Source organism: Zonotrichia albicollis, chromosome 13 (assembly GCF_047830755.1).
Source record: "Zonotrichia albicollis isolate bZonAlb1 chromosome 13, bZonAlb1.hap1, whole genome shotgun sequence".
NCBI classification, from domain to species: domain Eukaryota; kingdom Metazoa; phylum Chordata; class Aves; order Passeriformes; family Passerellidae; genus Zonotrichia; species Zonotrichia albicollis.
This window is the reverse complement of record NC_133831.1, coordinates 18,396,756-18,409,367: the sequence shown is the minus strand read 5'-3', so window position 1 is coordinate 18,409,367 and position 12,612 is coordinate 18,396,756. Positions and strand designations below refer to the sequence as shown.

At 43.4% G+C, this 12,612-nt stretch overlaps 1 protein-coding gene and 1 long non-coding RNA gene across 14 annotated transcripts in view; one reads left to right on the top strand and one right to left on the bottom strand.

Moving 5' to 3' along the window:
- The first annotated feature begins 1,809 nt into the window (after positions 1-1,809).
- LOC113459654 (uncharacterized) overlaps positions 1,810-12,612 on the top strand; it is a 35,097-nt gene continuing 24,294 nt past the window's right edge. For 6 of the 8 annotated variants that reach the window (XR_012582498.1, XR_012582497.1, XR_012582495.1 and 3 more), the window contains exons 1-4: positions 1,810-1,932; positions 2,112-2,255; positions 8,045-9,486; positions 10,442-10,528. This is a non-coding gene — a long non-coding RNA (uncharacterized LOC113459654). Of the gene's footprint in view, positions 1,933-2,111; positions 2,256-2,792; positions 2,921-8,044; positions 9,487-10,441; positions 10,529-12,612 lie in introns of all 8 variants that reach the window. The other 2 variants (XR_012582499.1, XR_012582496.1) reach the window with 2 other exon arrangements.
- PHKB (phosphorylase kinase regulatory subunit beta) overlaps positions 11,758-12,612 on the bottom strand; it is a 67,701-nt gene continuing 66,846 nt past the window's right edge. For all 6 annotated transcript variants that reach the window (XM_074551171.1, XM_074551169.1, XM_074551174.1 and 3 more), the window contains one exon: positions 11,758-12,612. In XM_074551171.1, coding sequence (XP_074407272.1) covers positions 12,475-12,612 — 138 coding nt within the window. In that variant the 3' untranslated portion in view covers positions 11,758-12,474.

Below are 12,612 nucleotides of genomic sequence, written 5' to 3'. Positions count from 1 at the left end.
CCCTGTCCCTGCTCCCTCTGGTGTCCCACAGTGACCATTGGGGTGCCAGCCCTGTCCCTGCTCCCTCTGGTGTCCCACAATTGGGGTGCCAGCCCTGTCCCTGCTCCCTCTGGGTCCCACAATTGGGGTGCCAGCCCTGTCCCTGCTCCCTCTGGGTCCCACAATTGGGGTGCCAGCCCTGTCCCTGCTCCCTCTGGTGTCCCACACTCACAATTGGGGTGCCAGCCCTGTCCCTGCTCCCTCTGGTGTCCCACAGTGACAATTGGGGTGCCAGCCCTGTCCCTGCTCCCTCTGGGTCCCACACTCAATATTGGGGTGCCAGCCCTGTCCCTGCTCCCTCTGGGTCCCACACTCACAATTGGGGTGCCAGCCCTGTCCCTGCTCCCTCTGGGTCCCACAATTGGGGTGCCAGCCCTGTCCCTGCTCCCTCTGGGTCCCACAATTGGGGTGCCAGCCCTGTCCCTGCTCCCTCTGGTGTCCCACAGTCACAATTGGGGTGCCAGCCCTGTCCCTGCTCCCTCTGGTGTCCCACAGTGACAATTGGGGTGCCAGCCCTGTCCCTGCTCTCTGTGGTGTCCCACAGTGACAATTGGGGTGCCAGCCCTGTCCCTGCTCCCTCTGGGTCCCACACTCAATATTGGGGTGCCAGCCCTGTCCCTGCTCCCTCTGGTGTCCCACACTCACAATTGGGGTGCCAGCCCTGTCCCTGCTCCCTCTGGGTCCCACAATTGGGGTGCCAGCCCTGTCCCTGCTCCCTCTGGGTCCCACAATTGGGGTGCCAGCCCTGTCCCTGCTCCCTCTGGTGTCCCACAATTGGGGTGCCAGCCCTGTCCCTGCTCCCTCTGGTGTCCCACAGTGACCATTGGGGTGCCAGCCCTGTCCCTGCTCCCTCTGGTGTCCCACAATTGGGGTGCCAGCCCTGTCCCTGCTCCCTCTGGTGTCCCACAATTGGGGTGCCAGCCCTGTCCCTGCTCTCTCTGGTGTCCCACAATTGGGGTGCCAGCCCTGTCCCTGCTCCCTCTGGTGTCTCACACTCACAATTGGGGTGCCAGCCCTGTCCCTGCTCTCTCTGGTGTCCCACAGTGACAATTGGAAGGGTTTGCATCAACATTCAGTTCCCCCTCTCTGATACTTGAGTCTAGCATAACTTCTAAATCGAATTTGTCTCCTTATTTAGTATGAGACATTCGGTCTTTAAATTTGCATGCTGTGAGAGTCCCTAAAACCCAGTTGTGCCACAGCCTGTGACTGTGTGCTCTCTGGTGTAAATGCTGCCTGTTTGCCCATCAAAGGATCCAGAGAGTGCTTTGTGGAATTTGTACAAAGTGTCTGAGGGTAGAACACTCTGAAAGGGAGTTTAGTTTGTGTTGCTAGCCCTTCAATTGGGAAAACTCAGAGAAATCTGAAACCGCTCGTACAAAAACGTTATTTGATGTAATAACAAAAAAATGCAATTAATATTCAAAATATATTGCACTTTCAATTTAAAGAGATCATTGCAACCTTGGTTTTGGCTGGTTAATGGATATAGGCTTTGCATTTCTGAGTTATGAATGTTTTTAAATCATGGAAGAATTAATAAAGGATCTCAGCACAACAGTTCTTCTCAGAGAATTTAATAATTAATATCAAATCTGTAAGAGGAAGCTGTTTGTGGTTCCAAATAAATTATAGGAGAAATCAACAGAGAAATCTCTCCTGGCAAACTTTGTTTATTTATGTCTGTAAAAACAGTGCCTGATGAGAAGGGAATCCAAACTTTCCTTCCTTGCATTCAGGCAAGCATTCATTTCATCCTTTCATTTCCTGCATCTTGGAGAAGGCTGAGCTTTTCAGCTGGCTTCCCACTAGAAACAGAAGGCATTGGACTTGTTACACAATGATACAGAAACCACAGTGGATATCTAAAACAGCCCCTTAGATACCCCAAAGGTAACAAAGCTTCTGACAAACTGTCCTGATTACCCAAGATTATTCTTGTTTTGAGATTTTTGCTCAGCCTTTATCTTTACAAGTTACCTGCTTGCAGTTATTGCATATTCCTGTTACTGGCTCCAGTGTATGAAGTATTTCCAGTCAGTTCAATAATTTTTTTTTTTTGCTTGGCTCAGATTTTGTGTCTGTATCATATTTTGAGATCAGCAGAAGCAAGTTGGATGTATTTGCAAAGCTCCTGTTGCAGTTCTCCTGAAAGTACATACAGCTTCTCTGTGGTGTTGTTGGTTTGGTTTGATTTCCCCACCCCACAAAAGAAGGTGAGCTTCTTTCTAAATTTTGTTGCTATTGCAAAAACATCTGTGTAACTTGAAATAATTTTAAAGTAAATATTAATAATAATCTTTCCTTTGCCATGTAGTCTCCCTTATCTAAAATGAGAAGGTAAAATGTTGGATTTATTTTCTTCTCTTATACAACCTTTATTTTAACAGTGTTGCCTCTGTGGGTAGGCTTTCAACTAAAACATTTCAGTATTTTTAACATGTCTATTGTCACCAGGATTTTTGTGCAGAGGGTGATGTGAAATACTATTCATTTGAAAATTTCAGCTGCTTTGTTTGTGCTGATCTAATTGTTGTATCCATGGAAACTGGAGGGCTAATTCCAGACAGCTGCCGAGTTCTCTGCTAAAATGTTATTGAAGTTTGTCAGTACAGAACTTCATGGGCCAGTTGCCAGTGTGCAGGCTGGGATATTGGAGATTTTCTGAATGATTTTCTAAAAGGCATGGTGAATATTCGAAAGTAATTTTTTGTTTCATATCTCCCTGTGGACTGTTATTGAACAAATTGAAGATTTGAGCTGAAAGCCTCGAACACCCAATGCTGTAACCTGTGGAACAGCTGGATGGAGCAAGGAGCAGAGAGGAGTGACTGCAGTCACAGGAGGAGTCAGTGGCAGCCTCAGGGGAAAGCAAATCTGGGTAACACTTGGGGAATTGTTCATCATTCACTCAGACACTAATGGAGACCTTACCATTGGTGTAGCAGAGAGCAGCATCCCACAGTTCAAGTGAATTTATTTGAAAATCCTGTCCAAAAATATCCCCCCTTGCTGGCCTGGGTGCATTTTTAATAAAAGTAGTTTAGTAGTGCTGTAGTAAAACTCATGAATTTGTTGTAACTTTATGGCAGAAGTTTTTTAGAAAAAAAGTAAAATGTGGTGTGCTGAATTACCATGAACGGGCTGCAGTGGATTTCTGCATTAAAGAACTGTTCTAGGGAAGTCTGGGTCCAACTAATGCTTTAGTATAGGTGTGGCTTTATTCATGAGCTGTCCTGAGTCTCTGTTACCAGGGCTCCTCTAAGACAGGATCTAAAATAAAGTTTGTATCAGTTTTCACTTGACTCTTTGATCCAAACCACTGTAGGTTTCAGAGGAAGTGTGTTTTGTATTGAAATTTTACATTGAAAGTGATTTGTCAGTGGGGTTGTATTGGAGTGACCTTTCTGTACAAGACTTGGTTTTCAGCAATCTAAAATTGATTCCAGTTCATCTGCTAGGAAGCTCTGAGTAAATTAATCTTACTGCCTTAACAGATCCCTGACTGAGATGCAAATGAAATGTTCCCCATCTTGTCAGTGGAATGAACACAGGAATTGTTTGTCTCAAAGTCCAGTAGAATTTGAAGTTCTGTGGAAGATCTATAAGAATAGAATACAAAAAAATTCCTATGCATGAACTCTGTCAGCTTTGAACAACAATTGAAAGCAGACTCAAGCCCTGCAGTGACACCTTTGTGGGGTTTTTGCTTCCTTGTCTTACACTGGGCCTATTTCCTGTGGAGGCCTTTGCACTGATGACAAAATCCTCTGCACAAGCTGTTTTCAGGAGAGGGCTGGGATGGAGCTGTGCTTTGGGGTGAAGCCCATAACAGGGTTTGGAAGCAGACCAAGTCTCCCCTGTAGGTTATCTACAGTGTAACTTGCTTATGAGTGCAGTGCAAAGGGAAATACTGCTTACATTATGCCAAAGTGGTGAATTTCTTTCATGGAGATGTCATTCCATCTTCCAGCAGTCATTACAGAGCATTAATGTTGGAACTGGTGGCTCCAGTTGGCAGTGCCATGTAACAATCTGCTCAGAGCCACAGCATAATGCAGGTACAGCTCTGAGGGGGCTGCACAAAGGTTTGTGCCAGCTCAGGCCAGAATGACTTTGGTCATGTGAACAAGGGGGGCCACTAACAGAACATCCCACAAAGGCATTTTGGCTGTGTCTGCTCCTGTCTTTGTAGGAAGCCAAATGTTTTGATATCAGCTTTAAATATTTGCATGTGAAATTTTATGTATGGAATTTGCAAGCCCAGAAACTGTATGTGTAGAACTGGAACTCAGCTTAAAGGTGTGCAGGAATGCAGAAGAGGTGTTTGCTGGTTTGTTGACTGCAAATTTGAGTCTTTTATGCTGCTTTTTAGTCTCTTGATATTGATTTCAATCAGTTAGTGATGGTTTGGTTGTCAGTTAAAGCATAGGTAATTCCATTCCAAAGCAATGGCAGCAAAAGTCTTAAAATGATTGGAAAGAATGAATGGCTACTGTAATGTACCTGTGCAATGTAAGGACAGGTAAGCAGCTCTTGATTTGTCCTTGTCCTCCATCTTCTCTCTTACATAACATCTTCCATCTCAAATTCTTGCTTTGCAAGGAACTGCAAAATACTTGTTAAGCAATAATTTCTGTAACTGAAGCTTGGTTCAGAGCAGCATTCCAGTCTGAGAGTGATTTAGGTATAGAAGAAATAATAATGTATCATGATGGACTAGAAGAGCTTGCTGACACCCATGGACAAATATTTACCTCTGCTTTACGCATTTTTTGGGTGGGTTACATTAAAATTAATGAACTGCTGCTCTCTTTGAAGGTTTCTCCTTTTCTAAATGCAAGTTGCAGTGTCATTAGAGCAGTTCCACTGCAATCTGTGTGAGGGGAGAGGTGTCAGTGACCACAGAACATCCACTCCAGCTGCCCCTTAACCTCTGTTATTTATATCCCAAATGTGCAATTTTTGTGCATTTTGTTTTATTTTCGCATGACCCGTAAAATATTCTAAAACAAAAGCATTTCAAGCAAAGCAGAGTCAGGTCCAATACAAGACTTGATATTGTAGCTGGGTAAAGAATTTTTTAGTCAGTTGAGGCAATGGGATATTTAATATAAAGGCTTCAAGATACAAATGAGTTCTCATGAGCACACAATTAACCTGATCTAAGGTAATGAATAGGAGGCAGATAGCGTTAAGTTGAAAAAATAAATATCCAGAAGCAGTAAATTCATTTTGTCACTTGAGGCTTGATCCAAAGCTTGTGTGAATCATGGAACTGAAACAGAGGCTGACAGCACTGAATCTGAAACCTGCATTGTGAAGAAAGCTTAATTTGAGAAGAGTTGATGAGTTTTCTCTGTCTTGGCCAATGCCTCAAAGGACAAGGAGGACATTGCAATTTCTGCATGATAAGAGGATTTGGGAAACAACTTAAAAGATAAATGAGATCCAAGTACTATTACTTGTTTTCATATTCTCATATCTCACTACAAAATGTTTTTAATACATCTAACAAAAATAAACTTTCAAGGCTAAGGTTTCCCAATGTATTTGCATTTTAAAATGTATATATTAGAATATTCCAATACTTTTTGTTTATATGTGGCATAAAAGGTGTTAGCAGAAAATATACAAGAGGAGGGACTGTAGCCTCCCCAAATATTGTATTTGAGCCTACTACTCATAAAGGAGAGGCACAGGAACCTGCCAGGGCTCTGGAGCAAAAGTCTCTTGCATCTGTGCTGTAAAACACCTATGCTTTGAAGAGAGAGCATTTATTGCAGCTAGAAATGCAACATTTTTAACTGGGTGCTGTGAGGGCAGTTACCCATTGGTTGGTTGGGAGAAGAAAAATTTCTAACCATGGATCAGGTTCTCTCCAGCAGAGATCAGAAAATCAGACTGCCAACCTGGACTTCTCATTTTGAAGGATTCCTGTGAATACAATAATTTACCATTTCCAGCAGCACACCAGTGAGGTGTGTACAGTCTTTGGGGAATATTTTTGATGTTGGCGCTTTGGCTGAGTGAAATCAGGCACAGGAACATGGCCAGAGTGAGGCTGATGTCCAGGAGCAGCTTAGGAAGTTTCCTCTGATCCTGCCCAAAATCCTGTGGCCTCCCAGCCAAGAGGGAGCATATGGGGGCTTGTCAGCCTGAGCCTCCAGTGCAGAGCTGGCTGCTGACAGTGGTGGGAGTGCACTCAGGTGAGGATGAGGTGATTCATTGGTGTTTTCACTGCCATATCCTGCAGATGTGCTCTGGGGTGCAGGAGCAGGCTTGAACATTGATGTCCCTGTGTGTGGTGCTTGCAGGGCTTGCAGCAGCCATGCTCAGCCATGTGACAAAACACCTTTCTGGAGTTCCTTTGCCTGGCTCTCTGTGCCTCTCTTTTCTCTAGTTTTACACTTGGGTCTTCTTCATCCTTGGAGAAGAGGAAATCACCAAAAGTAAGACCAAAGTACAGCAAGTGCTTAAATCCTTTCACTTGTATTTAAACCTCTGAGGTCCCTAGCACTGCAGAGAAAACAACATTGTGGGAGGGATATTTGTTCACAAAGAAAAGCATTTTGGATTTAGTTAGCTAGCTCAGTCTGGAGACATGACATGTAACTGTAGGGGTTCATTTTTGCATTCTTAAAGGCAGTTTTCTTTTTTCTTGCAAGGCATTTATGTCCTAGCCAGCAATGTTAAACACCTTCCAAGTACATGAGAGTCTTGTTAACATTTTCTTTCTGCTTTGTTTTTATTACTTACCATTGATTATAGAGAGGATGCATAAACACTCAGCTTAACAGGATGTGCTGCAATCTTCTCTAAGCACATGGTTAAGGTTTCCTTTAGAAATGTTGCAGCATAATTTATCTTAGGCAGTGCAAGTTCAGCTGAGCAGCTCACCTCACTGAACACACCTGGCTGTCACAGGAACCCAGAAATCTGCTGGCTTTGCTCAGCCACAACTCAGATTAGTCCTGTGAGGGTCTGAATGCAGCCAGGTGACCCCTCCATGGGCAGGAGCAGGAATTCCAGCTTTCCTGGCACTGCTGGCAGCCCTGACTGATCCAGGAGCCCCAACAAGCAAAGCAGGAACCTGAGAAGCTTGTGGGCATCTTGGGCAACAATGTCAAAAAATATACACTTGGACAAAAAATCCCAGTCCTGTTCAAAGAGCAATTATGTTTTAGGTTTTGGAACATAACCCAGGGGGACATCCATATTTTATTTTTGAGTGGTGGGGTAGAAAGTGGGTTTAGGAGGTGTTATTTACTGGAAAGTTCTTTTTTAGTAAATTGTGTTTCCTGCCAGAATGGAGTGATAAGCAAGGTTTAGGTCTGTGGTGCAGGTACAAACCAGCATGGTGCCCTCTCCTCATGCAGGCCCTTGCACCTGGGTGGATTTCCTCAGTGATAAGTGGATTTCTCAGTGGATTTCCTCAGTGGCAAGTGGATTTCTCAGTGGATTTCCTTGCTGTGGCAAGGCACAGAGACCTCTTTCTTTTGTTTCACTGGTAGGAAAGTAAGAAATTATTCCTACATAACTTTTTTTTCCTATGCATGATGTCACCCTTTCCCTCCTTCTGTCCTGCCTCAATTTCCCTAAAAACACCAACTATGGCATTTTTTGTGGGCTTTCTGAGCTTCCTGCAGCTTTTCCAAAAGGACAAGGCTGAGGTGAGATCAGTCCTTACTGTTGGGTGGTAGCAGGACCCCCTGTTCCAAAGGACATCTCTTTTGTCTCAAAAGGCTGGCTTTTTATGAAATTAAAAACTTAATTTTTGACCAGATTTGAAAAAAAGTAGCAATTATCCTGAATGTATTTATGTGAAGGGGGGAAGGAAGTTTTTAGTTCCTGTCTCCCTCCCCTTGTCAGAAGCATGCAGTGTTATGGAAGGTTACAGAAGGAACCCTTGCAGCCTTTTAGGAGACTGATTCAGGAAAGACCCACTACATGTAGACTTTTACATTCCTTATATCTGCTTTTTCTGCATTTGTTTTTGTTCCAGCTCCTGCCAATGTGCCAGAGGAAGAAGCATGTTCAGGTGGAGAGAATACCATTGATAGTTCCAAAAGTCAGAGTGCTGCATGGGTAAATGCAAAGAATGCACATTCCTTATTCCACTCCCAAAAAACCCCTGGGGGGATCCTTTAACTTCTCTCCAGCCAAGGCCCCAGCTGGGTTTCCTCCTTACCTTCTCCCCATATTCACACATCCCCATGACTGGAGCTGAGTGTAGGTATGGACAGTGGATATAACAGCCCTGCACATTTCCTGTGGGCTCTCAGCTGTGTTTTCCAACATTGTTGCATTTTGTGTTTATAGCACAGCAAAGATTTTCTTGCTCATTTAATTTTCTCTTCCCATGCTGCAAGGCTTAGTTCATTAGCTTAAAAGACTGTCACGCTTCTGGAGAACAGAATATATTTGGCAGGAGTGGATAGTAATTATCTAAAAATTCAATCAAGCCATTTTTTGATTGATTTTTGGGATGAAATATATGGGCTTCAGTGGAATTAATTGCATCCTAGTATTTTTTAAATTTATGTTTTAAGCATCAGATTGCCCCAGCACTCCCACTTTCTTTGGTACTTTTATTTTTTCCTCTTACCAACTATATACAAAATCTCTTGTAGGTAAATGCTCTGACTGTATTGATTTTTTAAAAATTACATATGTCTTCCACTTCCAGTGATATTAGTATTGTAACACTCATGTAGCTGAAAAGAATTTTTACAGAAGGATAATTTTCAGTCTTAAAAATGCCACTGGCCAAGCAAGCAGACTTTCTTGAAACCTACAGAAGGTGCATGACCATAACACTGATTCTGACTGATGACCATTTCTTCAGGAATTTGTTTTCATGACATGAACTTAATGTATAAGGCTTAAGGAAGTATTTTAAATAGCAGTGAAAACAAAAAATATGAGACCTAAATTACAAAAGCAGAATGGTTTTATGACAGTAATGCTAAAGCTGCTGTTATCAGACACTGCTTGCTGATGGACCTTGATGAGAAAACATTGCTCAGAAAAATGTCCCATCAGTGTTGTGATACCATCACATCCCCTGCTCCAGGGCTGAGCCAAAAAAAGCCTGCTCAGATCTGCATCTCTTGCTACATTCTCAGCTGTGATGGATTAGGAAGTAATGAAGAAGATTTCTCAGAGACTGATTTATTATTAACCTGATTGTGCATTTTTTCTGGAACTGTTCTGTATCAGTTGTGCAGACTGATTTGTAAGAGAATAAGACTGAAAATTCATGTGGAGGAAAGCAACAAAGCCAACAGCAAAAATGCCAAGAAAGCCTTGAACTGCTTGAGTCACCTTCTTCCCTGCTGAATTCTCCTGAGGACTCATGCAGTCTGAAATGTCTGATGCACTGGGAACTGACACCTGCTAGGGGCACAGGATCCAGTGTGAAGACTGGTTTTGGTAAAATGGAAGGTGACTGAGTTTGGGGGTGGAGAGGGGAGTGGGGTTATGTGTGTTTAAATCAGGAGTTGATACTGGAGATTGGTATATCCTCTTTTTCTAACAGGAGAGGAATTTTTTTTCCTATGGTTTACTTAACTAAAATAATTTGGTCTTTTCAAGAGTGTCTGATAGAGGAATCTGGAGAAAAAGTGGTGCTAAAACCAACCTGCATTTACTGCACAGCTGAACTTTAAGTTTTTCAGTTATTGTTTTCCTATCGTTTTAATGGATCTTTCTTGCCCTGGAAGCAGAATGGGTTTTCAGGCTGTGGAGCACTGTGAAGGTGTGGAATAAGGGAACTGAATGGTGTGAGCCCTTTGGGACATTTCTTTAACACCTGGACCTGGAGCAACTCTATTGCCACCAGGTCCTGCAAGTACACAGGCACTGCAGTGACTGCTGCACTGCAGGCACTCCCTTGTAACCCCAAAGGAATCTCCTTCCTTATCCTTTTGAGGCACAATGTTTTTAAAAAAATTAGGACCAAGTTTGTTAAATATTAACCACACATCACTTGGGATGTGACTGTTTAAAAAACATGTCTGGTTTACCCAGAAAAATATTTAATATATTTTAGTTTCTATTCCAATTGCCTTGTGTTATCTTATAAAACTATCATTTAAAAGGTTCTACAAGAACCATTTGTGGCAAGCTCCTGTGTCTTGCTCCTGCTTCACCAAGAGAAAAATTAATGGTGTTGTCCCTTCAGATTCAAGAACCTTTTTCAGAGAATATGGACTCTGCTGGATTTTGGTATCTTCATCTTCCCATTTATCCTTATTTTGACAGCTGAAAAACTGTCCCAGTCATAATTTCATAAACCATGTGTTCAAGGTGATAAAGGAAAACAGGAACAGTTTGCATGGATTTTCATTCCAGGTTTGTATAAGGGTAAATGGTCACTGGCATTTTCATTCATTTGCAGTTCCAAAGTTCAGACCAAGATCAGTAAACTTGAGGCTTGCCAATAACTGAGGAGCAAATGGAAGAAGAGAGAAGGAGAAAGCCAGGGGTAAGAATTAAACTGAGTTACACTTTAAATCATGTGCAACTGCAAAACCAGAACCTGAGCTGCTGTCTAAGAACCTCCAGTGCTCCTGGAGTCATGTGGAGGGTTTGCATGTAAAGGACTGTTTCCTTTCAGTAGGATTTGCAGTTTGCAGACAAGAGTTATGTTCTGTATTGTATGGCCAGAGATATGTTCATTTCAAGTATTATTGTTAAAATCTGCTGGAAGCAGAGATCTTGCTGCTCATGAGATCACTGAGCCATGGCCAGCTGCAGGCACCATGGAACAGAAAGGACAAGTGGAGTCCAGTGCAGTTGGTACCTCACTCCCAGGGCAGCGATGCAGTTGGTACCTCACTCTCAGGGCAGTGATGCAGTTGGTACCTCACCCGCAGGGCAGTGATGCAGTTGGTACCTCTCAGGGCAGCGATGCAGTTGGTACCTCTCAGGGCAGTGATGCAGTTGGTACCTCACCCCCAGGGCAGCGATGCAGTCAGTACCTCACCCCCAGGGCAGCGATGCAGTTGGTACCTCTCAGGGCAGTGATGCAGTTGGTACCTCACCCCCAGGGCAGCGATGCAGTTGGTACCTCTCAGGGCAGTGATGCAGTTGGTACCTCACCCCCAGGGCAGCAATGCAGATGCCAGGCCATGCTGCACTGCAGAAGCAGGGGCCGAGGCAGCGCTCAGCACTGCTGCCAGCCGGGGCTGCTGCTGAGCTGTCCCCTCCTTGCTGCTCCAGGGACAGGCACTGCCCAGCCCCCCCTGAGCCAGGGGGCGTCCCTGGCTCTGCTCCCCTGGGCCTGGCACCCCTGCTTGCCAGGGAGGTGTGCTGTGTCACTGCCAGGGGACAGCAGCAGCACCAGGGGCTTTGCCCTCTGCCAGCAGCTGCTGTGCCAGCAGTGTGCCAGCAGCTCCTTCCCAGGGAGCTGCAGCTCCTCAGCAGCAGGTTAATTAGCAAAATGTTTAAGGATCTGATCTAGAGCTTAATTGTGTTGTGTGCTGCTGAAAGTGGCACTTCAGTGCTGCCAGGTGGGCCTGTAGCAGGTCAAAGGTGGCCACTGCAGTCAGCAGGAGTCCTATTTGTACGTCAGAGTATTTTTGACAGGTTTTTCTTTTTTACAAGCATTTGCTTTTTATTATTTTCAACAAAATAAAGCATATAGCATACAGTGTTTTCACACGTTTAGGAGATAAATAAGTGTATCTTGAATTAATACCATGATAACATATGTAATACAAAGTTACTTCTTCATTGATTTTAATTTAAATACAGCTTGTTTGCCTTTTTTTAAAAAACAAACTTTTATTGTGTTACATTTCCCTTGTTAACTGACAGATGTTTAAATAACAACTGGGAAAACACAGTGATGTGTATTGCTAGAGATAAAAAGTTGCTCTGTTAGGATGAAACCTGTATATCAAGTTACCAGCCTGTAAATTAAAATACCCAACACATTAAATGAATGCTCTCACTTGAACTGATAAAGAAAACCTTAAGAGAATAACAAATACTTCACCTCCAATTTGTTTGTAGAATAATAAGAAAATAATCCAGTTTTTGTATTTCCACGCTGATTGGTATGCATATTAATTTATCTTCTACTTGTTTGCAATTACAAATAAATAGAGGTATAAAGACAAAATCTCATACTGCCTTCCCTTGAATTTACCAGCTACAGTAGATGCACTTTTAAAATCATAAATACATTTCCATTCAACTTCATCAAATACCACAGGACTAACTTCATGTGCTCAGTTTCATGCTGCATAGCTGAGAAAGGAGAAAATCTGGTGGCACTTGGTATCTTTAATGGCACTTCTTTCAGCAAAGGAGAGGATGCAATTGTGTCACTAGCCAGGGTCACCCTTCAAACCAGTCCCTTACAATTGGCCTGACAAATACATGGAGCACTAAGTAAAGCAACAACTGCTGTGCTGTGTGCCAGCCTTAGCTGATGGTGCAAGGATCATCGTGGCTTGATTTCATTTCCCCTTCCAGCAGCAAAGTGATCACAGCCTTGCTCAGGTAGCTGCAAGTTCCCTTCTTTCCAAGGGGGTGGGTGTTGTAGAATGCAGTCATGTCCCC